This window comes from Hippoglossus hippoglossus, chromosome 20, assembly GCF_009819705.1.
Source record: "Hippoglossus hippoglossus isolate fHipHip1 chromosome 20, fHipHip1.pri, whole genome shotgun sequence".
NCBI lineage: Eukaryota > Metazoa > Chordata > Actinopteri > Pleuronectiformes > Pleuronectidae > Hippoglossus > Hippoglossus hippoglossus.
The window spans coordinates 20,332,828-20,358,801 of NC_047170.1; the positions used below are offsets into that span (position 1 = coordinate 20,332,828).

Genomic DNA, 25,974 nt, shown 5'->3' on the forward strand with positions numbered 1-25,974 from the left:
TCCAATCACAAGTGGACAGCTCTAAGTTCAGGTGTGAAGGCACTCAGATCAGATATAGAACCGATCACACCAGACCACATGGTCCACAGTCTGTTAACAGTGTGAACGTGTCCTGGGGCACATGTGAAGGACGTCCTCTGACCTTCACACATGTGAAGGACGTCCTCTGACCTTCACACATGTGAAGGACGTCCTCTGACCTGCTGCCGTTTCACTACCAACTGAACCTATTGTTTCTCTTATCGTTGCCCAAAGCTCATTTGTTTGTGTGACCAAAACATCACGACTGCTACTTTTCTTAAGTTGGTGAAATCTTTCTTCACTGCACAAGATTCATTCAGTGTCTCCTGACTCCTGCCGAGGCGCGCGCGCGCACACACACACACACACACACACACACACACACACACACACACACACACAGTGACATCGGACACATCTGTAAACTCAGACTGACTCAAAACAACATTGTTTGGTCTTAACTAAAACAAATGACATATTGGTTAATTTGCATGTAGAGCGGGGAAGTGAGATCCGACCCATTCAGGACATATTTAAAACGAGGTGTGAACACAGGAACTCAACACTGGCCACATGTGATCGGATCTCTCAGGACAGATGTTAATACCAGGTCTAAACACAGCCTCAGATTCAGTTTTAAGGTGGAATTTCCCTTTAAACTGATTCACATTCCAGAGAGAGGGGGAGGTGTGTGTGTTGACTCACTGCTAACCACACACACACACACACACACACACACACACACACACACACACACACACACACACACACACACACACACACAGAGCCAGATGTTGTCAGTGTGAGGGGAGGGAGGGAGGGGGGCAGGAAACAGCTCCACAGCAATGAGTTCAGAACGGTCAGCTTCCCTCTAGAACGGTGTATTAATTGATTGACTGATTGTTGTATTGATTGTTGTATTGATTGTAGTATTGATTGTTGTATTGATGATTGTGTTCTCAGCGTGTGTGTTGCGGTACAATGGATTCTCTCTGGTCTACGTCATCCTGCTGCTGCTGCTGCCACTGCTGCCTGACCCGGCCTCCTCCACAGGTAGGCTACAAATACCAATCAGTACTGATCTGTAAACCGAACATGTGAACAGTAATTAAGAGAATTTAATTTGATAAAGAACATTGAGTATAAAAGTGCAGATAAACCATGACCATAAAGTTTTCTATCTTCACTCTGCACCACAGACTGTGTTTATAAAAAGCTCTGAACACAAACTAGTGACAGGATATTGTAGACGGGTTTGAGGACGACTCACTAACGACGAGGAATAATTCTGAAGTATCAACACAAAAGAACACAACATTACAAACACACAACAACAGGGACTGAACTGATTATAACAACAACATACTACTACGACTGATAATAGTAATAATAATAATGATAATAACAATTCTCATCATCATAACGATAATAATAAGAATGTTTTGAGTAGTGTCACATCTAGAGTCAGTGAGAGAATAGAACATACAGTTTGTGACCAGTACACACACAGTAACACACACAGTAACACACACAGTAACACACAGTAACACACACAGTAACACACACAGTAACACACAGTCAGGGGATGACAGGATGTCCATGTTTCCTGAAGGAAACACAGAGAATAGAGAGGTCGTCCTTGGGGGGCGGGTTCAGGATATGTGATGGGGGGTAATAAAAACAAACAGAAGTTTCAAACATGAGAAACTAAAGTGTAAATATCTTTTATAACTTCTTTTGTTCACGTCTCCTCATCAGCCCCCCCTGGTGGATGCTCACAGCTGCTCGTTCTTCATATCGTTTAATACAAATTAAACTGAAATGAAACGTTGTGATAAAAAACAGCAGAAAAAGACAAACTCAACAAAATAAGAGTTTTATCAGTGTTCCTCCTGCAGGTGACTCACTGAAGAAATCACTTCCTGTCTGAGTTTTTCAAAGTAAAGTCTCCGTCTCTCAGGTAACACGAGTCGCTGTGTGATGGCCGTGAGTGTGTCCAGCTTCCTCTTCCTGTTACTGCAGTCGTTCTTCCAGCTGACGACAGCAACGCTGCAGCCCGATTACAACTGTGAGATGAACCTGTCTGCCTGATCACCTGTCTGTCTGCTCACCTGTTTGTCTGCTCACCTTTCTGTCTGTCCCCCCCTCACCTGTCTGTCTGCTCACCTGTCTGTCTGTCTACTCACCTTTCTGTCTGCTCACCTGTGTGTCTGCCTCCTCACCTGTCTGTCTACTCACCTTTCTGTCTGCTCACCTGTGTGTCTGCCTCCTCACCTGTCTGACTCCTCACCTGTCTGTCTACTCACCTTTCTGTCTGCTCACCTGTGTGTCTGCCTCCTCACCTGTCTGACTCCTCACCTGTCTGACTCCTCACCTGTCTGTCTGCTCACCTTTCCGCCTGCTCACCTGTCTGTCTGCTCACCTGTCTGACTCCTCACCTGTCTGACTCCTCACTTGTCTGACTCCTCACCTGTCTGACTCCTCACCTGTCTGTCTGCTCACCTGCAGGTACATCATGGCAAAAAGCTCTCAGTCAGCTTGGCCTGGTGAGGTAAGACATACGCCATGTCACACAGTGACACTCAAACACACACACACACACACACACACACACACACACACACACACACACACACACACTAACTCAACTGTTCTGTCTGTTCTCAGTTAAACTTTATTGACACATTAAAGAAAACCAGACTCAGACATGTGTGTGTATGTGTGTTGCTGACTCAGCTCCTGTAAAAGTCAAACATCAGTGTATAATTTCATACATGTTGGAGGAGACGTGTTTGTCCTGTGTGTGTGTGTGTGTGTGTGTGTGTGTGTTTAAGCAGTAGGAGGTTCAGTAGTCTCTCTGTCTGGACTTCATGTCTCTAGAAACACCTACACACACACACACACACACACACACACACTTACTTTAGTCATCATCATGGACTCATTACATGTGACCTGTGGGTCAGGAGATACAGTGGGTCGTAAACTTACCAGAAGGTCGGTGTTCAGTCTGTGTGTGTGTGCGTGTGTGATATTTTAATAGAAACCAGTTATTACATTACGTCTTTGAATCAAACACAATCACTCTCTCTCTTTCTTAGTCTGACAGGAAGTGATGCAGGCTCTGCAGTGAGACAGGTGTTTCCAGATGTTGGCGTGTTGTTCATCAGTCTGTTGACCTGGAGGCTGATTGTGAGACTGAACGCCAACATACACACACAGGTAACACGCACGCACGTACGCACGCACGCACGCACGCACGCACGCACGCACGCACGCACACACACACACACACAAACGCACGCACGCCCACACACACACACTCACACACACACACACACACACACAAACACACACACACACACATTAATGAAGCAGGTGTAACCTAATTAAGTTTTCCCGTCTTGTTTCGTAACGAGGTTTGTTTTGTATTAGTGTGTAACTCAGTAAGATATTTATTAACTGTAACCTCGTTATGTGACTGCATTACACACACACACACACACACGCACCGACGCACGCACGCACACACACGAACACACACGCACACTCAGGGTATAATGATTACATTTCAAGTTCAATCAGCTGATTATTGGTTCTGTCGGAGTCTGTTTGTGAACATGAAACCAGACCTCCTCCTCCTCCTCTTCCTCACTCTTCATAACTGTCTCTCTCAGACGTCAGTGTGTCCATATGCAGGACCAAGATGTCCACAGGTGGATACACGTGTCCAAACACCTCCAGTAAAACCAAACCTCTTCTTTTCCTGTTTCAGTCTCAGCAGGAGGAAGAGGAGGAGCGTCAGGAGGAAGAGCTAATGTTTGAGGAGGACTCTGTGCTGGGAGGGGGGGGGGTAGCAGAAGAGGATGAAGAACAGGATGATGAAGAGGATGAAGAAGAGGAGGACGGCAGCAGAAACAGGATTCTGGTTGAACTCGAATCACTGGTTTGTAAAAGCAGACAGATGATTGGACACATGACAACGACGGGAGGGAAAATTCTGCTGACGGCTCTGCTGGGTCTCACAGGTAACAATAGAATCCAATAGAATCTCACAGGTAACAATAGAATCCAATAGAATCCAGAACTGATGGAACCCCCCCCCCCCCCCCCCCCCGCCCCGCCCCCTCCAGGTATCATATGCCCCTCCCTCTCCTCCCTCCCTTACCTGCTCTGTTTCCAGTTGTTGTGCACCTGGTGGGCGTGGTCGGGTCAGGTCCCACCCCTCCTCTTCAGGTGTGTGTCTGTGATGTCACTGGTCTACTGCTCCTCCCACTTCCTGCTCCTCTACTGCTACCAGCTGCCGTCCCTACAGGAGGCGTGGCCTCCCAACCACACCTCCACCAGGTAACACACACACCTCCACCAGGTAACACACACACCTTCACCAGGTAACACACACACACACCTTCATCAGGTAACACGCACACACACACCTTCATCAGGTAACACGCACACACACACCTTCACCAGGTAACACACACACACACCTTCACCAGGTAACACGCACACACACACCTTCACCAGGTAACACACACACACACCTTCACCAGGTAACACGCACACACACACCTCCACCAGGTAACACACACACCTTCACCAGGTAACACACACACACACCTTCATCAGGTAACACGCACACACACACCTTCACCAGGTAACACACACACACACCTTCACCAGGTAACACACACACACACCTTCATCAGGTAACACGCACACACACACCTCCACCAGGTAACACACACACCTTCATCAGGTAACACACACACACACCTTCACCAGGTAACACACACCTTGGTAATTGATGATTGGTGGTTTGCTCTGCAGTGTGTTTGGCCTGGTGTCTCTGGTGTCGGTGGACTGCAGCGCCCCCTGGAGGCTGCACATGAATGCTGAGCTCAGCTGGTTTCACTTCCTCAGTCCTCTGACGCTTCTGCTGCTCTTTCACACGGTGGCGGCGCTGTGGAGGAACCAGGTGACCTTGATGATGTGATACACACTCATAGTGTTCTGCAGATCTGATTGGCTTACGGGTGTCACATGTTTCAGCTGATCGTTGGTGACGAGAGGCGAGGCGTAAAGAGGGTGGTGTCAGCAGTCAGCGGGAGCAGTGACATCATCACCGCCACCAGTAACCTGAGTGATGAGGTCATCGCTGACATCACAGCAGAGAGGCGGAGAGAGCTGTGGAGGAGAGCTCACGATCGACCTGAGTGCACAGACGTACGGACAAAAATCTATATATAAAAGTGATCCATTTTTATTCATATGTTTAATCAATAATCAAGCCTGATGGGATTTGTAGTTTTAACTGTGACGATCAGGAAACGCATTTCTGTTAAGCAGGTGCTGTCGTCGTCGACCAATGACAGCCCCTCTGACTCTTTTACCCCGCACACACAGAGTACTGCCCTGGGATTGGATGTTTACTCTGTGCCTCAATACTCTCTCAGCCAATCAGGTCAGTGTTTGGTTTAGACAGGTAGGTTTCGGTACAAAATAATAATCCAATCAAGAGAAGTCAGTAAAGTACCTGTCTCTCTGAGCAGAGGGGGCGTGGCCTGGCGTTGATCTGATGGATTTAACTTCCTGTTATCACAGATTCTTGTTTCTTCACTCGACCTCCATCTGAACTTACATCATGTGACCTCTTGTTTCATGTCGCAGACACCTTGGAAACGTGTGTTTTTGAAGGTGACGGATGGGAGGAGGAGGGGGAGGTAAGGAGCGAGGTGGGCGGAGTCAGTGCAGCCTCCATGGCGTTCAGCTTCCTCCTCAAACAGAGTTACATCTGTGCTCTGATCTCCATGATGGCGTGGTCCATCACATACGTGTCCTGGCTAACGTGTGTCCTGCTGCTGTGGTCATGTGTCCTCTGGATGATGCGAGAGCGTCGCCGGTACACACTGATGTCATCACCATGGTTGGTTGCCTATGGCAACTTGCTGGTCATCTTACAGTACATCTACAGCTTCCCTCCGATCCAGGAAGTCCCCGGACTGTTCCCCAGAAAAGACGTCCCCTGCAGGGAGCTCGCCTCTAAGGTACTACTACTACTTTTACTACTAATCCTACAATCACTGTAATCAGACTGTTAACTCTAATTTAATCTGATTATCAGACTGTAACTCTACTGTAATCTGATTATCAGACTGTAACTCTACTGTAATCTGATTATCAGACTGTAACTCTAATGTAATCTGATTATCAGACTGTAAGTCTACTGTAATCTGATTATCAGACTGTAACTAATGTAATCTGATTATCAGACTGTAACTAATGTAATCTGATTATCAGACTGTAACTCTACTGTAATCTGATTATCAGACTGTAACTCTACTGTAATCTGATCTGCTGTTGCAGTTGTTGTGTCTTCTGACTTTCTGGCTGCTGCTGCGTCAGGCGCTGACTGAGAAGAGCGAGAGACAGGAGGACACAAAGCTGTCTACCATCACTGTCCATGTGGAGGGTGAGACACCTGTCTTCACGTGTCTGTCTGATTACCTGTCTGTCTCACTGATCACCTGTCTGTCTGAGCAGAGCCTGACCTGAAGAAGGGGGAGGTGTCATGCGAGGAGGTGTTGCTCCTGGGGGGAGCCGTTCAGATGGAGGCTCTGGTTGCCGTGGTAACCAGGATGTTTGTTAAATACTGGATCTACGTCTGCGGAACGATGTTCTTCTTCGTTAGTTTTGAAGGAAAAATCGTTCTCTATAAAGTCATCTACATGGTGATGTTCCTGTGCTGCGTCGCCCTGTACCAGGTAAAACTACAAGTACTGCGGTACTTAAAGTACTACAAATACAACAAATACTTCAGGCACTGCAAATACTACAAGTACTGTAAATACTGCAAATGATACAAGCTCTGTAAATACTGCGAATAATACAAGTTCTGCAAGTCCTGTTATTAAAAAAAGTACTGCAAATACTTTTAGTATTGCAGGTACTGCAGGTACTACTACTGTACATTACTATTGCTGTATTAGTGACTGCACTACTGCAGTTCTACATGTAATATCAAAGTCTCTGCTGCTTTGCTCTTCACAGGTACAAGTACTGCATGTTACTGCTTCATGCAGTTGATGGTTTCTAAATCTCATCGTCCATCCTCTGTTAGAATTGTTGCAATGGGCGTGGCTACTGTTTGATATCACTGATTGGACATTTGAAATAATAATCTACACCCGTCTAACTGCACCTGTCTGTGCCTCTGTAGTTGAATTATGAGCGCTGGCGTGCCTTGCTCAGGGGATTCTGGGTAGCTGTGGTGGTCTACTCCATGCTGGTTCTGATCCTGGTCTACACCTTTCAATTTCCCTCATCCCCCCACACCTGGAGTTATTACACTGGACTCAGTACACACAGGTACACACAGGTACACACAAATACACACAGGTACACACAGGTACACACACAGATACTCACAAATACACAGGTAAACACACAGGTACACACACTGATACACACAGTGTACACACAGGCACGCACAGATACACACAAGTACACACAGGTACACATAGGTACACATACAGGTACACACAAGTACACACACTGGTACACACGAGTACACACACTGGTACACACGAGTGCACACACTGGTACACACGAGTGCACACACTGGTACACACTAGTACACACACAGGTACACATGTGATTGGTTCTCTGATTGGTTCTCTGTCTTCCCAGGTTGGAGGATGTTGGTTTGGAGAAGTTCTCACTTCCGGTTCTTTTCACCAGGATCTTCATTCCTGCTGCGTTCTTACTGGTGCTCACTCAGACACACTTCTATCAAACACAGTCACATCGTATCATCATGACAGACGTGACTGTTGTTGTCTTTGTTCTGCAGGTGTGTATAGTTCACCTGCATTACTTCCATGAGCCGTTCCTGCAGCTGACCGACCTGAAGACTGTGGTGGACACACACAACAGCATCATCACCAGGTATCACACATACACTGAATCTGTCCAATCAAAGCTCTCAGATGAGTAGACCTCTACCACTAGTCCCCTGTCTTCTACTACAAGTCCAAAGACCTCTACCACTAGTCTCTAGTCCAAAGACCTCTACCACTAGTCCCCTGTCCTCTACTACAAGTCCAAAGACCTCTACCACTAGTCTCTAGTCCAAAGACCTCTACAACTAGTCCTGTCCTCTACTACAAGTCCAAAGACCTCTACCACTAGTCCCCTGTCCTCTACTACAAGTCCAAAGACCTCTACCACTAGTCTCTAGTCCAAAGACCTCTACAACTAGTCCAAAGACCTCTACCACTAGTCTCTAGTCCAAAGACCTCTACAACTAGTCTTTAGTCCAAAGACCTCTACCACTAGTCTCTAGTCCAAAGACCTCTACAACTAGTCTTTAGTCCAAAGACCTCTACCACTAGTCTCTAGTCCAAAGACCTCTACAACTAGTCCCCTGTCCTCTACTACAAGTCCAAAGACCTCTACCACTAGTCTCTAGTCCAAAGACCTCTACCACTAGTGCCCTGTCCTCTACTACAAGTCCAAAGACCTCTACCACTAGTCTCTAGTCCAAAGACCTCTACAACTAGTCCCCTGTCCTCTACTACAAGTCCAAAGACCTCTACAACTAGTCCAAAGACCTCTACCACTAGTCTATAGTCCAAAGACCTCTACCACTAGTCTCTAGTCCAAAGACCTCTACAACTAGTCCCCTGTCCTCTACTACAAGTCCAAAGACCTCTACATCTAGTCTCTAGTCCAAAGACCTCTACCACTAGTCCCCTGTCCTCTACTACAAGTCCAAAGACCTCTACATCTAGTCTCTAGTCCAAAGACCTCTACAACTAGTCCCCTGTCCTCTACTACAAGTCCAAAGACCTCTACCACTAGTCTCTAGTCCAAAGACCTCTACAACTAGTCCCCTGTCCTCTACTACAAGTCCAAAGACCTCTACATCTAGTCTCTAGTCCAAAGACCTCTACCACTAGTGCCCTGTCCTCTACTACAAGTCCAAAGACCTCTACCACTAGTCTCTAGTCCAAAGACCTCTACAACTAGTCCCCTGTCCTCTACTACAAGTCCAAAGACCTCTACAACTAGTCCAAAGACCTCTACCACTAGTCTATAGTCCAAAGACCTCTACCACTAGTCCCCTGTCCTCTACTACAAGTCCAAAGACCTCTACCACTAGTCCCTAGTCCAAAGACCTCTACAACTAGTCCCCTGTCCTCTACTACAAGTCCAAAGACCTCTACATCTAGTCTCTAGTCCAAAGACCTCTACCACTAGTCCCCTGTCCTCTACTACAAGTCCAAAGACCTCTACATCTAGTCTCTAGTCCAAAGACCTCTACCACTAGTCCACTGACCATCACAACTATTCGTCAGAGCTCTGTGCCCACCTGTCTCACTTCACCTGTCTCTCTCTCTGCAGGTTGGTTCACTCTGATGGCAGCCTGGTCGACCTGTCAGTGGGCGGAGCTCCTCAGCTCCTCCTGGAGGAAGAGAAGAGAAAAGGAGAGAGGGAGAGAGAGAGAGAGATAGAGGGAGAAGATAAGGGGATAAAGGAGGAAGAGGAGGAAGAGGAACATTACCCCTGTGTGTTTGAAAAGGAAACCCTTTCTGACCACATAACAGGTAAACTCGACATCGTCACACCTGAGACAGAGGAGTTGAGTTTGCAACAGGAAGTAGACTCTGATATCTCCTCCTCAGCGCTGGTCTCCTGGAGGTTGGTGGTGGATCGAATCTCTGTGTTGTTCCTGCGCCTCCTCCTCTCCATGCAGCGACTGCAGCGCCTCATCTGGTGGCTCCTGGAATTACACATTGTCAAGATTGTTTCCTCCTACATCATCTGGGTCTCTGTGAAGGAGGTCTGAGTCTGTCTGTCATATTTACCTGTCTCTCTGTCCGTCTCTCTGCAGATATGTGTGTTGAACCTCTGTGTCTCTCCACCCTGTCTCTCTCTCTTCAGGTGTGTGTCTTTAACATGCTGTTTGTGCTATGTGTGGGCGTGGCTCTGCCCTGCAGGGCGTGGCGCCCCCTACTGTCAGGAGTCTGTACAGTTTGGACCTGTGTGGTGACTGTTTGTAAGATGTTATACCAACTCAACGTTGTTCAGCCAATCAGATACTCGTCCAACTGCACCATGGTAACCATGGCAACATCATCATACCTGTCTGCCTGTACAGCTGTCTGTCTGTCTCTCACCTGTCTGTCTCTCTGTAGCCAGATAACTCCAGCACCATCCTGTCTCAATCTGCTCTGTACTCTGGTCCAGTTGACCCCGCCCAGTGGGTCGGGCTTCGCAAATCAGACGGAAAACCGCTCGACTACCTGAGGGTGAGGAGTGATGACATCAGCAATCAATAAAACGTTTGAAAGTGTTGATATTTTTCAGTACAGCTTGATGATAACGAAGCATCATGCTAACTTGTCTTTGTCTTCACAGTATAACCTGATGATGTTAGGACTGTTAGCATTCGAGGTGACTGTTTACCGACACCAGCAACTCTACCGTCTCCGTCACAAGAAAGTCCCGCCCCCTACCAGAACGCTGTTTCCTGACATCACCAGGCGTCAGCTGGACGACAATGTTCTGAGTTGCCTTAAATATTTCCTCAACTATTTCTTCTACAAGTTTGGACTGGAGGTGAGACGCTCATGTTGCCACAGCAACAACCTAACTTGCTATTGGTTTTGAATAAAAACATTCCCATGCTCCCCCTCAGACCTGCTTCCTGTTGGCTGTAAATGTGATTGGTCAGCGGATGGATCTGTTTGCCGTAGCCCATGCCTTTGGCCTCATCACTGTCCTATCACGTCGCAGCAGGAAGTGCATTGCCTCAGTGTGGCCAAAATACTGCTACTTCCTGTCTGGGTTGTTGTGTTTCCAGTACCTTCTGTGTATCGGTTTCCCTCCTGCTGCCTGTGCAGGTACAAACTCACCTGAAGACAAAGTGTTGGGATTATTAACTTCACTAAAAGTTTTATTAAAAGTTTTATTCTGAAATGGTGAAGGAAGTGCTAAAGGTGGACGGCGCTAAACTAACATTCCATCTGTTTTTGTTGTGATGTTCAGATTATCCTTGGAGACCTCCGGCCTCCAACATGGACTCTAACGTGGTGAAATGGCTCTTCCTTCCTGATCACCTGACACCACCCAACCCACTCTTCCTCCTCTGTAAGGCCACCAGCATCATCATCATCACACAGTGTAAAATAATGAGTTCCCATAAAATCATTTTAATGACATTCTGTTAAAGTAGATTTTATATTTTAAAACAAAATAATTTTGGTAATACATTTTATTAATGAATCACGAGTCAACAAAAACAAATTTAACCAAATTTACACAAAAAAATGTAAGAATGTAAGAAAACGATTCAAGATTCATGTTGAACTTTGAACTGGTTCCTCTCCGTGTCCGGAACACCTGACCATCACACGTGTCGTAACACCTAACCTCATGAATTGTGTTTCCTGACCGTTCAGATGATTTCTTGCTCCTCCTTGGGGCGTCGCTGCAGTTGCAGGTGTTTGAGGAGGAGCTTCAGTCGACGGTTCAGATCCTCGCAGGCGACAACAGTGAGCTGGACGGAGACGACGGACAGATCTGTGATGTCCTCAGACGACTCCGGCTCAACGCGGTTCCTGATTTCACGCTGGGCAGGTAAACCCCGCCCACTGTCCACCCGTCCACCCGTCCACCCGTCTGTGTCTCTGACCTCTCTCTATTTGTTCAGGTCTTACCTGGACATGATGAAGGTCATCATCTTCAGCTACATGTTCTGGTTTGTTCTCACCATCATTTTCGTCACTGGGACAACGAGGTGAGTAGGTGTATTAAGTCAAATTCTAAATTTGACATAAAATCATAAAAACTGATGAAGCTTAAACAACTGCTCTTGCATTTCCACGATTATCAACTCCGGCTTTAATCCAAATTATTTAGATGAAACCTGCACGGTGAGATTTGAAAATGTTTGCTTCCCTGAAAAATTTAAATGCAAAATGAAAAAATTGGGATTTTACTCAAATTTATAGCAAATATTTTGTGTTTTTGTTCAAATTTAGATTAAAGGATGAATTGTTGTAAATGTAGAAACAACTCAACCGTGCTGTTTTGTTTCAGGATCAGTATCTTCTGTATGGGTTACCTGGTCGCCTGCTTCTACTTCCTGTTGGTCGGAGGAGAACTGTTACTAAAACCAGTTAAATCCATCCTGGTTTACTGGGACTGTCTGATCGGCTACAACGTGTTTGTCATCACCATGAAAAATATTCTGTCGGTGAGACACATCGTCATCATCATCATCATCATTACATCACATACATATGGAATTTAAAGTCACACGAGGAGTCTCTCTAAATATCTTCCCCTACCTGTCTCTCTCTCTCTGTCTCCCTAACTGTCTCTCTCTCTCTGTCTCCCTGTCTCTCTCTCTCTCTGTCTCCCTGACTGTCTCTCTCTCTCTGTCTCCCTGCCTGTCTCTCTCTCTGTCTCCCTGCCTGTCTCTCTCTCTCTCTGTCTCCCTACCTGTCTCTCTCTCTCTGTCTCCCTGCCTGTCTCTCTCTCTCTCTGTCTCCCTGCCTGTCTCTCTCTCTGTCTCTCTCTCTGTCTCCCTGTCTCTCTCTCTCTCTGTCTCCCTACCTGTCTCTCTCTCTGTCTCCCTACCTGTCTCTCTCTCTCTGTCTCCCTACCTGTCTCTCTCTCTGTCTCCCTACCTGTCTCTCTCTCTGTCTCCCTACCTGTCTCTCTCTCTGTCTCCCTGCCTGTCTCTCTCAGATCCTGGCGTGTGGTTTCATCAAGTCGTTGGTGTTGAATCACTGTTGGCTGATTCAGCTCTTCAGTCTGGCGTGCACCATCAAAGGATACACCAAACGTACGTAAAACCATCCATCTGTCTGTCTGTCTGTCTGTCTGTCTGTCTGTCTGTCTGTCTGTCTGTCTCTCTGTCTGTCTCTCTGTCTGTATCTGTCATCTCTGTTCTTGCTGTTGGCAGCGGAGCAGCAGAGCAGTAAACAGTGTGAGTTACCGAGCGACGAGGCGGGTATCATCTGGGACGGAGTCTGTTTCTGTTTCCTGTTGTTGCAAAGACGAGTCTTCAGGAGTCACTACTTCCTGTATGTGGTCTTGGACCTGCAGAACACACAACTACTGGCCTCCAGGTAACAAACCTATCAAAACACACACACACAGTCACATGACAGTCACATGATGTTAACATGTGTTTGTTTCAGGGGGGCGGAGCTCTTCGAGGCATCAACAGTGAAAGCTGTCAGAGCGAGACTGGAAGTGGAGAAGACGTCTATGGACCTGCTGAAGAGACAGTGAGACACAAACAGCAAAGACCTGTCCAAAACATATCCAGCACAGAGAACGAGTCAAAACACCAAGAAAGAGTCAAAACAGAGAGAACCAGTCAAAACACAGAGAACGAGTCAAAACACAGAGAACGAGTCAAAACACCAAGAAAGAGTCAAAACAGAGAGAACCAGTCAAAACACAGAGAACCAGTCAAAACACAGAGAACGAGTCAAAACACAGAGAACCAGTCAAAACACAGAGAACCAGTCAAAACACAGAGAACGAGTCAAAACAGAGAGAACCAGTCAAAACACAGAGAAAGAGTCAAAACAGAGAGAACCAGTCAAAACAGAGAGAACCAGTCAAAACACAGAGAACCAGTCAAAACACAGAGAACGAGTCAAAACACAGAGAACGAGTCAAAACACAGAGAACCAGTCAAAACACAGAGAACGAGTCAAAACAGAGAGAACCAGTCAAAACACAGAGAACCAGTCAAAACACAGAGAACGAGTCAAAACAGAGAGAACCAGTCAAAACACAGAGAACCAGTCAAAACACAGAGAACCAGTCAAAACACAGAGAACGAGTCAAAACACAGAGAACCAGTCAAAACACAGAGAACCAGTCAAAACACAGAGAACGAGTCAAAACAGAGAGAACCAGTCAAAACACAGAGAACGAGTCAAAACAGAGAGAACCAGTCAAAACACAGAGAACCAGTCAAAACACAGAGAACCAGTCAAAACACAGAGAACGAGTCAAAACAGAGAGAACCAGTCAAAACACAGAGAACCAGTCAAAACACAGAGAACCAGTCAAAACACAGAGAACGAGTCAAAACAGAGAGAACCAGTCAAAACACAGAGAACCAGTCAAAACACAGAGAACGAGTCAAAACACAGAGAACCAGTCAAAACACAGAGAACGAGTCAAAACACAGAGAACGAGTCAAAACAGAGAGAACCAGTCAAAACACAGAGAACCAGTCAAAACACAGAGAACCAGTCAAAACACAGAGAACCAGTCAAAACACAGAGAACGAGTCAAAACACAGAGAACGAGTCAAAACACAGAGAACCAGTCAAAACACAGAGAACCAGTCAAAACACAGAGAACCAGTCAAAACACAGAGAACGAGTCAAAACACAGAGAACCAGTCAAAACAGAGAGAACCAGTCAAAACACAGAGAACCAGTCAAAACACAGAGAACGAGTCAAAACACAGAGAACGAGTCAAAACACAGAGAACCAGTCAAAACACAGAGAACGAGTCAAAACACAGAGAACGAGTCAAAACAGAGAGAACCAGTCAAAACACAGAGAACCAGTCAAAACACAGAGAACGAGTCAAAACACAGAGAACCAGTCAAAACACAGAGAACCAGTCAAAACACAGAGAACGAGTCAAAACAGAGAGAACCAGTCAAAACACAGAGAACCAGTCAAAACAGAGAGAACCAGTCAAAACACAGAGAACCAGTCAAAACAGAGAGAACCAGTCAAAACACAGAGAACCAGTCAAAACACAGAGAACCAGTCAAAACAGAGAGAACGAGTCAAAACACAGAGAACGAGTCAAAACAGAGAGAACCAGTCAAAACACAGAGAACGAGTCAAAACAGAGAGAACCAGTCAAAACACAGAGAACCAGTCAAAACACAGAGAACCAGTCAAAACACAGAGAACCAGTCAAAACACAGAGAACCAGTCAAAACAGAGAGAACCAGTCAAAACACAGAGAACCAGTCAAAACACAGAGAACCAGTCAAAACAGAGAGAACCAGTCAAAACACAGAGAACGAGTCAAAACACAGAGAACGAGTCAAAACACAGAGAACCAGTCAAAACAGAGAGAACCAGTCAAAACACAGAGAACCAGTCAAAACACAGAGAACCAGTCAAAACAGAGAGAACCAGTCAAAACACAGAGAACGAGTCAAAACACAGAGAACGAGTCAAAACACAGAGAACGAGTCAAAACAGAGAGAACCAGTCAAAACACAGAGAACGAGTCAAAACAGAGAGAACCAGTCAAAACACAGAGAACGAGTCAAAACAGAGAGAACCAGTCAAAACACAGAGAACGAGTCAAAACACAGAGAACCAGTCAAAACACAGAGAACCAGTCAAAACACAGAGAACCAGTCAAAACAGAGAGAACCAGTCAAAACACAGAGAACGAGTCAAAACACAGAGAACCAGTCAAAACACAGAGAACCAGTCAAAACAGAGAGAACCAGTCAAAACACAGAGAACGAGTCAAAACACAGAGAACCAGTCAAAACACAGAGAACCAGTCAAAACACAGAGAACCAGTTCCTGGTGGTGGTCTGACCTGAACTACTTCCTGTCTATCTGCTTCAGGATGGAAAGGATCAAGTCTCGACAGCAGAAGTTTCGCAGAGGAAAAGAGAAAATGTTGAGTTTAACTCAGGACAGCTGCCACACCGACGGTCTGTAAACAAACATCATCTGTCGTCATGGTAACAGACAGACACACAGCTGTCAATCACAGAATCAGCTGTTGTGTTTGATTTGTAGGTCAAGAAAACAAGAAGGGTCAGAAGCAGAAGGACTGGTGGAGGCCCTGGGTAAACCACGCCTCAAGTGAGTCACATGACCTCTGACATCATCACCATTCACACCCACGTTTTTATTCAATTCAACTTTTTTTGTATCAAACCAAATAATAACAGACATAATATATAGACAGTGAACACAGTGAAGCTCTGAAAATATTATATCTGTACCCGTCTGTCTGTATCTGTCTGTCTGCAGTGGTGAGGAGTGGGGACTACTACCTGTTTGAGACAGACAGTGAGGAAGAGGAGGATGAAGAAAAGAAGGTGGAAGAGAAGAAGGAGGCGGAGCCTGAGAAATCAGCCTTCCAGGTTCGACTCCATGACAACCACATATATCTGTCACGAAAGCTAGAGGGCGCAAATGAGCCAAAATCAGTCCGATTTTATTATATGTTTAGACAGAACAAACGCAAGATTCTGCTGAAAAAGGATTAGATAAGATAATAATAATAATAATAATAATCTGTATTAACACCACAACGATACAAACTTGCTCAAAAACACGACAAGTCAAACCTTCTGAGGGGTTTATCTTAAATGAACTCAATGAATGCGTGAGTTCACTTAACACCAACAAATAATTTACAAGATGTGATGATGATCTTTGTTTCCATTAGTTTGTTTACCACGCCTGGATAACAGATTCCAGAACAGCAATGAGAGCTCGAAACAACCAGAAGAAACTGTGGGAGAAGAATTCCTCTGAACGAAGGAGCAGGAAGGAGGAGAAGAAAGGAGGTGAGGAGGGGGAGGATAAATGTCCACCCAGCATAAAACATTCAGAAAGAACTAGTGAACTAAGGAAACGTCCTCTGATGTCAGATAGATAAGGTCTCACAATGTCCTTTGAGTTACAGGACACAATAAGTCAATAACATGGTCAGGACTCTGGGTCAAAAGATAAAGTCTCAAACTGAATGTGAAGTTAAAAACATCGGGAACTAGAACCACCTTCCTGCTGTTGTTTGCCTTCCCCAACCAGTGCACTTTCTGAAATATTTCATTCACAAAAACATGAGCTCACAGTGACCACTTACCTTTGACCCTCGACTACAAAAATAATCAGTTCATCCTTCAGTTGATTTAAACGTTTGTATCAAATTTGAATGAATTCCCTCAAGTGTTCTTGAGATATCCTGTTCACAACAATTTGACGGACGAACGACATGAAAACACAAGCTGCTTCAGACTGAGCTCCTCAGTTCTCTGGATCTTCTCTGGAGGATCAGACTCAGTTTGTCTTCCTCCTCCTGAGCTCCTGTATAAAGTCTAGATCCAGGAGCAGTGTGAACACAGCAGAGGATCCTCCACTGATTCACTGAGTGGGGGGGGGGGGGGGGGGGGGGGGGGGGGCGGAGCTTCTAACACGGGACACAAACATGAAGAAACTAAAACAAATGTCTCTGGTGAAGAAGTGCTGACACACACGAAGAAGACACAGACGAAGATGTGAAGAGAGTTCGTGGTGATCAGAGCTGAGACGGTGTCAGGTGATGTAAACATGATCACATGACCTCTGCAGCAGAGGTCACACGTCACTTCCTGTCTCTGTCTGCTGCACCCGGCTGCCCCCCCTCTCACCTGAACCATGAGGAGGATCTGATGCTGTGAACGAGTCAGTGCAGAAAACCTGCTGCTGTGTTGTTCAGCTGTGAAACACAAACTCTGGAGAAGCTCTGGAGACGATTCTCTGGATTTGACCTGCTGGTCTGAAACCAGCTCTAGTGATAACAATAACAACCACTAAGACCAGAGGAAGATTTACATAACGATGAAACAAAAAGTTAAAACACTGATATAAACAGAAAGAACGTAACATGAGAAATGTATAAAAACCAAATAAGTTTAGTCAAGGTTCTTTTCACTGGAGATGTTAATTATACTTCATCACAAAACCAACGTATTTATGTTAACAAGAGAGTGACTTGAAGTGTTGTGTGTCATCTGCATAGAGTTGTTACCTAAACCAATGACTCTGACTCCTCCTCCGCAGCAGCTGGAGTCATAGAAGTGACGGAGGAGACGGAGGATGGTGAAGAGGAAGAGGAGAAAGAGGAGGGTTCAGGTAGCAGATGTTATATTTACTCACCTGAAGTAAACTAAAACTGTCGCTTTAAACATGTTGGTCCACGGTGAACGATGAGGTGATGTGTTTCAGACACAGTGTTGCATCGGCTCTCCAACACACTGCGGTTCTGTTGGGTTCTGCTGTCGGCTCTGCTGGACTCTCTGACTGCCTGGCTCAGCGGTTTGTGTCAGGAACACGTTGACATCTCCACCGTCCTCCGCATCGAGCACTGCATGCTAACACAACAGGCCAAACAGGTACACACCCAGGACTACAGATCCCTGCTGGGGGGTGAGCTGTGAACTACAACAAAGATGGAGGACCTGCTTCATGTTTATTCTCCCTCTTTTTTGTTTGGTTGATCAGGGTAACTTGCCCACTAGAGAGGCAATCACCGTTTACTACGAAGAGCAGATGATGAAAACATCAAGAGAGTCGGGTCTGGACTACAGTTCCCATGATGCAACAGTGAGAGGAAGAGAGGGGGGAGGAGATGAAGAGGGAGGACGTCCTGATACAGATGAAGAAGAAGCTGGAGGTCAAACAACCAAAGAGAAAGAAGAGAAACCCAAAACAGACTCAGACGATGAGGACGATCCAAATTCTGAACAAGAACCAGGACTAGGATCAATCGGTTCAGACCCGCATCCTGAAACTGGATCCGAAGACGACCCAGGTGGACTACAGACCACAGTAAGTCCACCTGAAACAGAACCAGAAGCAGATGGTCATAATGAACCAGGAGAAGAGCCAGCAACAGTCCCAGCAGAAGATGTCCCAGAAGGCATAGTGGCTAAAACCAGCCAAAGATCACGACCCAAACTGTCCAGGATGGAGAGGGTCCAGTCTCTGTCGTCTTTATCGTCAGAGGAAGAAAAGATCAGTCGCACACACAGGTGGGATGCTGGAGCGACGTCAGAAATTCATATTGATGTATTGATATATTGATCAAGTGTTATGATTCTGTGGGAGGTTAGCTTAGCATGACTCAGTTAGCGACCTGTTTTATCATGTGCCTCTCTCTGTTTGAACAGCTGTGAAGATTGGAACCAGCCACTTCCTGTTGACACACGGCCAACGCAGACCTTCACTAGCACCTCCTCCCTCCTCCTCCCCCCCTCCTACAGCCTCGCAATCGGGCTCGACCTCCATGAGGAGGAAGTGAGGGAGACGAGGGAGGATGGACAGAGGAGGAGGAGAGGGGAGGCGGAGTCAGGATTTAGGAAGTGGCTGCTGACTCCCAGGGAAACCAACGACTTTCTGTTTGACTCGGCCTCCACTTCCTGTCCGCTGACGTCTCGTACTCAGGAGCTGACAGCGAGCGAGCTGCTGAGGAACAGGTGAGGACAGGTGAGTCAAAGATCAGTCCCCTGACACCTGCTGTAACTCAACACTTTGTCTGTCTGTGTTTCAGGACTTTCTATGATGATGAGCTGGAGGCATCAGACCGTTTCTATGGAAACCAGCCTCAGCTGCTCCAGCTGTGCTACGCCCTCTACAACATCCTGGCAGCCAGGTAAACTGTCCGACAGGTAACGCCACAGAAGCTCGGCTCAGTTTTCTCACCATGCAGACGATAATCTTCTTTACATTCAGTGTCCCCTGAGGACACAGGCTCCGTAGATTCTCTGTGAGACGTTTATCTTTGAAATTCACCAAACTTTAAAACTCTTAATACTGAAACAATCAGGTTATCAGAAGTTACATTAAATGAGTTCCTCGGACAGTTTAAACATGGGTTCCACTCACCGGCAGGTCGGAGACTGTGTGTTACCTGGTCATCGTTCTGAACCACATGGTGTCCGCCAGCTGTCTGACATTAGTACTTCCGGTTCTGGTGTTTCTCTGGGCGATGCTGTCCGTCCCTCGACCCAGTAAGACCTTCTGGATGACGGCCATCATCTACACTGAGGTTTTTGTTTCTTTCTTACTTTATCTTTTGAATATTAATAGTTTATAAATATATATAACTGGTTCTACTGTATATCTGTCTGTGTGTCCGTGTCCCCAGGTTACCATCGTCATCAAGTATTTCTTCCAGTTCGGTTTCTTCCCATTTAACCAGAAGCTGGAGGTGGACCGATCCAAACCGTTTCACCCCCCAAACATCCTCGGAGTGGAGAAGAAGGAAGGCTACGTCCTGTACGACCTGCTGCAGCTGCTCACGTTATTCTACCACAGAGCCACACTCAAGGTAAAAAACACAAGTTATTCTACCGCAGAACTGAACTCGAGGTAAAAAACTCTGAATTATAACAGCTGGCTCCTCCTCCACAGTGCCACGGACTCTGGGATCAGACCATTAGCATGGAAGCCGACACCCTCCGTCACCACAACCACCAGACTGACTCTGCTGACTGTGCCTCCTCCAGTGACGGGGTTGACCTCGCCAACACACTCCGACGGCGAGGCAGGAGACGAACGCGCTCCAGCTCCACCCAGTTGCGCTCTCCTGCAGGTAGAATCAAATACACCTAAAAACAACAATAACGAATGAACGTTTCAGGACAGAGTACAGAATCTTAAACGATCAGATTTCAAACATTTGAAGATTCTGGTTCCAGATGGTAACGTTCATATATCAGCAGCTCAACGTCCCATCACTCCGATCGAAGGTTCTTTGGATGTCGTCTCATGATCAGAGTTGTCTGATGTTTTCACCAGTTACAGATACGATGAGTGGATCATTTCTATACATCAGAAATAACTGGGGCTCGAAGATGAAACCAAAGCGCTAACCTTAACCCTGTTGAAAATATTTGGAAGTAAAAATAAAAATACCGGGGGGGCCACTAAGTCAGGCTTCAAAGACAATTTCTTATTATTCACAGTTAAATGAAAGAGCTTAAGTGACTTTGAAAAGGTACTTGAAAAAATGTAGAGAATGAAAATCAGTTGCTGTGTTTTCAGGCAGTGTGAGTTCCAGACCTCAGCAGTTCAGCAGGTTTGATCTGCTGCTGCAGAAACTCAGAGAAGTTTCCATCAGAGTCAAGGAGTTCTCTGTTAGCAGGTATGCTAACACTGCCGTTAACTGTCCTGTCTTTGTTTCGTGTGGACAGAACACTCAACATGATCATTCTCTCTCTCAGGTGTATGTCAGTTTACCGTCCGGCCTGTCAGTTCTTCAGAGCTCTCGTCCAACCAGAGTACAGCGCCGTCACCGACGTTTATGTCCTCATGTTCCTCGCAGACACCGTCGACTTCATCATCATCGTCTTTGGCTTCTGGGCTTTTGGAGTAAAGTTGGTTTCATTAACCATGTTTACGAACAATATTTCAATCTGAGCTGAAACTTTACTCACTTTTATTTGATTCTAATGATTCGTAGAAACACTCGGCGGCTGCTGACATCACTTCCTCCCTCTCAGAAGATCAGGTTCCTGAAGCGTTCTTGGTGATGGTGTTGATCCAGTTTGGTATGTCCACTGTCTTACTGTCTCACCTGTGTGTCTGTTCATCTGTCTGTCTCACTGCTGATCTGTCTCACTGTCTTCCTTACTGTCTGTCTGCAGGGACCATGGTGATAGACAGGGCTCTTTATTTGAGGAAGACAGTTTTGGGGAAGTTAGTGTTTCAGGTGATTCTGGTTTTTGGGATCCACTTCTGGATGTTCTTCATCCTGCCGACTGTCACCGAGAGGTAACTAACCTATACCTGAGACTAGTTAACAACAGAACTCAAGTTAAACTGAGTTGATAAATAAATCAAGTTAAACCAAGTTGAAAGTGAGTTTTATGGTTTGTTTGAAGTTTATTTAAGTTAAGGTAATTCAGTCTCAGTTCTACAAACACAAACGTGAACGTCAGTGTTGTTTCTGTTCTCGTCTGCGTCTCCAGACGTTTCAATCAGAACCTGGTGGCTCAGCTCTGGTACTTTGTGAAGTGCGTGTACTTTGGTCTGTCGGCCTATCAGATTCGATCTGGTTACCCAACACGAGTTCTGGGAAACTTCCTGACAAAGAGTCACAACTACCTCAACCTGTTCCTGTTCCAGGGGTGAGTCCTACCCCAACCCTGAAGCCCTGTTAGCCTAGCTTAGCACAATGACCTGAAAAGGATGTAGTAAGCTCTGTGCCTGGTTGTGTCTCTACCTGTCTGTCTCTCTAGGTTCCGTCTGGTTCCCTTCCTGACAGAGTTGAGGGCGGTGATGGACTGGGTCTGGACGGACACCACTTTGTCTCTGTCCTCATGGATCTGTGTGGAGGATGTTTACGCCCACTGCTTCGTCTTAAAGTGCTGGAGGGAGTCAGAGAAGGTGTGTGTGTGTGTGTGTGTAGCAGTGGATGAAGTGTGTGTGTGTGTGTGTGTGTGTAGCAGTGGATGAAGTGTGTGTGTAGCAGTGGATGAAGTGTGTGTGTGTGTAGCAGTGGATGAAGTGTGTGTGTGTGTAGCAGTGGATGAAGTGTGTGTGTGTGTAGCAGTGGATGAAGTGTGTGTGTAGCAGTGGATGAAGTGTGTGTATGTGTAGCAGTGGATGAAGTGTGTGTGTGTGTAGCAGTGGATGAAGTGTGTGTGTGTGTAGCAGTGGATGAAGTGTGTGTGTGTGTAGCAGTGGATGAAGTGTGTGTGTATGTGTGTAGCAGTGGATGAAGTGTGTGTGTGTGTAGCAGTGGATGAAGTGTGTGTGTGTGTAGCAGTGGATGAAGTGTGTGTGTGTGTAGCAGTGTATGAAGTGTGTGTGTATGTGTGTAGCAGTGGATGAAGTGTGTGTGTGTGTAGCAGTGGATGAAGTGTGTGTGTGTGTAGCAGTGGATGAAGTGTGTGTGTGTGTAGCAGTGGATGAAGTGTGTGTGTGTGTAGCAGTGTATGAAGTGTGTGTGTATGTGTGTAGCAGTGGATGAAGTGTGTGTGTGTGTAGCAGTGGATGAAGTGTGTGTGTGTGTAGCAGTGGATGAAGTGTGTGTGTGTGTAGCAGTGGATGAAGTGTGTGTGTGTGTAGCAGTGTATGAAGTGTGTGTATGTGTGTAGCAGTGTATGAAGTGTGTGTGTGTGTAGCAGTGGATGAAGTGTGTGTGTGTAGCAGTGGATGAAGTGTGTGTGTGTGTAGCAGTGTATGAAGTGTGTGTGTATGTGTGTAGCAGTGTATGAAGTGTGTGTGTGTGTAGCAGTGGATGAAGTGTGTGTGTGTAGCAGTGGATGAAGTGTGTGTGTGTGTAGCAGTGGATGAAGTGTGTGTGTGTGTAGCAGTGGATGAAGTGTGTGTGTGTGTAGCAGTGGATGAAGTGTGTGTGTGTGTAGCAGTGGATGAAGTGTGTGTGTGTGTAGCAGTGGATGAAGTGTGTGTGTGTGTAGCAGTGGATGAAGTGTGTGTGTGTGTAGCAGTGGATGAAGTGTGTGTGTGTCCACAGAGGTACCCTCAGCCTCGGGGGCAGAAGAAGAAGCGGGTGGTGAAGTACGGGATGGGCGGCCTCATCGTTCTCTTACTCATCTGCATCGTGTGGTTCCCGCTGCTCTTCATGTCGCTCATTAAATCTGTGGCTGGAGTCGTGAACCGGCCGCTCGACATCTCTCTGACCATCACGCTCGGAGGCTTCCAGGTAGAAACACCTGTCCTGGCTCACCTGTATTATTCGATTAGCAGCACGATGACCAGTGTTAGTGTTGTTGTTACAGCCCATCTTCACCATGAGTGCACAGCAGAATCAGCTCAGGGATTTGACTCAGGAAGACTTCAGCTCTTTCGTCAGCTCCTACAGTTACACACCCGTAAGTTCTCCTTTAAACTATTAAGTCTAATTTATGCTTCCTTTTACGTACAAAATTGAATGCGTACGTCTCAGACGTACCGACCATCACTGCATTTATACTTCCAGAAGGTCCGTGTCCGTGTTTAACGTAGAGCATAAATGAGCCTTTAGCAGTTTACTATTACTATTAGCAGTAGTATTAGCAGTGTTCACAGTAGTATTAGCAGTTTTAGCATTACTCCTACAGTTACACTCTTGCAGTGACTCTGTGGCCTGTGTTTCCCAGAGTGCCTTGCAGTTCCTCGAGGCGTACACACGTGACGACGTGACGGTGGCGGAGCTGCAGGGCAGCAGTAACTCGCTGTGGACCATCAGTCCGCCCAGCAGACAGTACCTGAGCCAGGTGCTCAACCTCGACCACTTCCCCCTCACCCTGTCCTGGACGATTCAGAGGTTTGTTCTCATGATCAATAATCAAACATCAAAACCGACTCATACCTGATAATCTCTAGTGAAGTACCTGGACTGTCCAGCGTTCAGCAGCTGCACGTCACTGATCGTTCACCAGTTGAATAAAGCTTTTTTTAAACAGGAACCTGAGTCTGGGGGCAAAGGTGGAGCTTGCATCAGGTAAACATGTGACTTACCTGGACAATGAGACTCGCCTGGAGCTGATCGAGCTGCTGAACGGGACCAGGACACTTCCTGTGTGAGTACGGGGGGGGGGGGGGGGGGGGGACCCTCCCAGCAACAGAGCAGCTTTGAGATAGACTGAAACACTACAAACATGTCCGCCAGCATTCCCTCTAACAATTCCTGTCTGCTCAATGCTAAGCTAGCTGATGTAGCATTGAGCAGTTGAGATCAGATGAAACGTTACTGATGAATCAGTGAAACATTAAACAAATGTTAATTAAAAGAGTTGTGTGTTTGTTGTTGTCAGGGTGATACAGGAAGTGTTTCCATGTTTCATCCGAGCTCCGAGCGACTCCAATGCCAAACCAATCCAACAACTTTACGCAGGTTTGATGTTTTTTACGTTGATGCAAACACTTTGTTACGAACATTGATTTTAGATCATTTTGTTATAAATTTGTTTAATCCACTCCTCCAATCACATGGCTTCTCTTTTCTCTTGTCCAATCAGATGACCGCTACAAGGACATCTTGTTGGCTCTGGAGAGGTCGACTAATCAGAGTAGAGAGGTCCGGGAGTGGTGGATTGTCGACCAACCGGCTGCCAGCTTAGTGCCAGTTCAGGCCGGGGCTTCCCTGAAGGACAAGAGGGAGGCGGGGCTTCAGCTGTTTGTGTTCAGTGATAAAGTCAGTCCTCCGAGTCTCGGCTTCTTGGCTGGATATGGGTAACTATTACCTCTGTGTACAGTACTTCTGAAGTAATAGATTACTATTACCATATGGTCACTAAAGTCACAGAGTACTATTCCTTCATGCAGTAATCATTACTATAGTGACAGTAAGTACTGAAGTCAAAATAAAAAAGTAAAGAAACAAACCTCCCCCCACTCTTCCCTCCCCCCGCAGCATCATGGGATTGTATGCGTCAGTGGTTCTGGTGATCGGGAAGTTCGTCAGAGAATTCTTCAGCGGGATCAGTCACTCGATCATGTTCGAGGAGCTGCCCTGTGTCGACCGCATCCTCAAACTCTGCACCGACATCTTCCTGGTACCACATTGCTATCATCACTTTTATAACACGATTCTTCTCATTAGTTCACTGAATCAGTTTCACTGTCTAACTCGTTTAGCTGCTGTGATAATCTGATTAGAGTTTTGTGTGTTAATGTGATGCTTGAATCTGATTGGCTGACATGCTGCGATGTGATTGGCTCTTTCAGGTGAGAGAGACAGGTGAGCTGGAGTTAGAGGAGGAGCTTTACGCCAAACTGATCTTCTTGTATCGATCACCTGAGACTCTGATCAAATGGACACGGCGATGACATCATCATCAGCTGAATCAACATGTGGTTCCTTCAACATTCTTTAACCGTTACTGAAGGAACCTTCGGGGATCGTTCACCAGATGTTCTCCAGATGTTACTGCAAAGGCCAAAGGAACCATCAGGCTGGAACTCAAACATGGACGTCAATAGAAATTTGTTGAAAGGTTCATTTGAGAGAACTCACCTATTAGCCAGGTGACCAATAGGAACAGCTGAGAGGCGGAGCTAAGGCTGACGATGACCTTCTATTGAATCTAAACTCAGGACAGTCACACAGCAGGCAGCGTTATTACAGTATTATTTGTTGATTATGAATAACTGCAGGGAAACTTCACATCCTGGAGAACATGGAATCATTAAATGTGACTTCTA

The 25,974-nt window shown here is 46.2% G+C and overlaps 1 protein-coding gene and 1 long non-coding RNA gene across 2 annotated transcripts in view; one reads left to right on the plus strand and one right to left on the minus strand.

The window, feature by feature from the left end:
• The window catches only part of LOC117753748 (piezo-type mechanosensitive ion channel component 2-like), a 27,908-nt gene extending 1,934 nt beyond the window's left edge, over positions 1-25,974 (plus strand). The window contains exons 3-56 of the mRNA XM_034572045.1: positions 985-1,074; positions 1,982-2,089; positions 2,530-2,572; positions 3,123-3,243; positions 3,797-4,049; positions 4,155-4,368; positions 4,852-4,999; positions 5,074-5,247; positions 5,368-5,485; positions 5,692-6,068; positions 6,388-6,493; positions 6,565-6,785; positions 7,241-7,389; positions 7,711-7,789; positions 7,874-7,968; positions 9,427-9,865; positions 9,967-10,143; positions 10,221-10,334; positions 10,444-10,644; positions 10,724-10,928; positions 11,074-11,175; positions 11,487-11,664; positions 11,738-11,824; positions 12,127-12,283; positions 12,781-12,877; positions 12,998-13,163; positions 13,236-13,325; positions 15,670-15,758; positions 15,847-15,912; positions 16,084-16,196; positions 16,505-16,625; positions 17,881-17,952; positions 18,046-18,212; positions 18,322-18,851; positions 18,990-19,295; positions 19,370-19,471; positions 19,711-19,867; positions 19,967-20,149; positions 20,233-20,413; positions 20,866-20,965; positions 21,045-21,192; positions 21,284-21,371; positions 21,468-21,594; positions 21,792-21,950; positions 22,062-22,209; positions 23,303-23,491; positions 23,568-23,660; positions 23,928-24,094; positions 24,234-24,350; positions 24,585-24,664; positions 24,789-25,002; positions 25,184-25,325; positions 25,498-25,626; positions 25,659-25,974. Coding sequence (XP_034427936.1) covers positions 985-1,074; positions 1,982-2,089; positions 2,530-2,572; positions 3,123-3,243; positions 3,797-4,049; positions 4,155-4,368; positions 4,852-4,999; positions 5,074-5,247; positions 5,368-5,485; positions 5,692-6,068; positions 6,388-6,493; positions 6,565-6,785; positions 7,241-7,389; positions 7,711-7,789; positions 7,874-7,968; positions 9,427-9,865; positions 9,967-10,143; positions 10,221-10,334; positions 10,444-10,644; positions 10,724-10,928; positions 11,074-11,175; positions 11,487-11,664; positions 11,738-11,824; positions 12,127-12,283; positions 12,781-12,877; positions 12,998-13,163; positions 13,236-13,325; positions 15,670-15,758; positions 15,847-15,912; positions 16,084-16,196; positions 16,505-16,625; positions 17,881-17,952; positions 18,046-18,212; positions 18,322-18,851; positions 18,990-19,295; positions 19,370-19,471; positions 19,711-19,867; positions 19,967-20,149; positions 20,233-20,413; positions 20,866-20,965; positions 21,045-21,192; positions 21,284-21,371; positions 21,468-21,594; positions 21,792-21,950; positions 22,062-22,209; positions 23,303-23,491; positions 23,568-23,660; positions 23,928-24,094; positions 24,234-24,350; positions 24,585-24,664; positions 24,789-25,002; positions 25,184-25,325; positions 25,498-25,599 — 8,270 coding nt within the window. The 3' untranslated portion in view covers positions 25,600-25,626; positions 25,659-25,974. The remainder of the gene's footprint in view (positions 1-984; positions 1,075-1,981; positions 2,090-2,529; positions 2,573-3,122; positions 3,244-3,796; positions 4,050-4,154; positions 4,369-4,851; positions 5,000-5,073; positions 5,248-5,367; positions 5,486-5,691; positions 6,069-6,387; positions 6,494-6,564; positions 6,786-7,240; positions 7,390-7,710; positions 7,790-7,873; positions 7,969-9,426; positions 9,866-9,966; positions 10,144-10,220; positions 10,335-10,443; positions 10,645-10,723; positions 10,929-11,073; positions 11,176-11,486; positions 11,665-11,737; positions 11,825-12,126; positions 12,284-12,780; positions 12,878-12,997; positions 13,164-13,235; positions 13,326-15,669; positions 15,759-15,846; positions 15,913-16,083; positions 16,197-16,504; positions 16,626-17,880; positions 17,953-18,045; positions 18,213-18,321; positions 18,852-18,989; positions 19,296-19,369; positions 19,472-19,710; positions 19,868-19,966; positions 20,150-20,232; positions 20,414-20,865; positions 20,966-21,044; positions 21,193-21,283; positions 21,372-21,467; positions 21,595-21,791; positions 21,951-22,061; positions 22,210-23,302; positions 23,492-23,567; positions 23,661-23,927; positions 24,095-24,233; positions 24,351-24,584; positions 24,665-24,788; positions 25,003-25,183; positions 25,326-25,497; positions 25,627-25,658) is intronic.
• Positions 7,867-10,026, minus strand: LOC117753767. The gene is made up of 4 exons (XR_004612307.1): positions 9,891-10,026; positions 9,651-9,805; positions 9,409-9,487; positions 7,867-7,927 (listed from the first exon to the last, which is right to left on the minus strand). It is a non-coding gene; the product is annotated as an uncharacterized LOC117753767 (long non-coding RNA).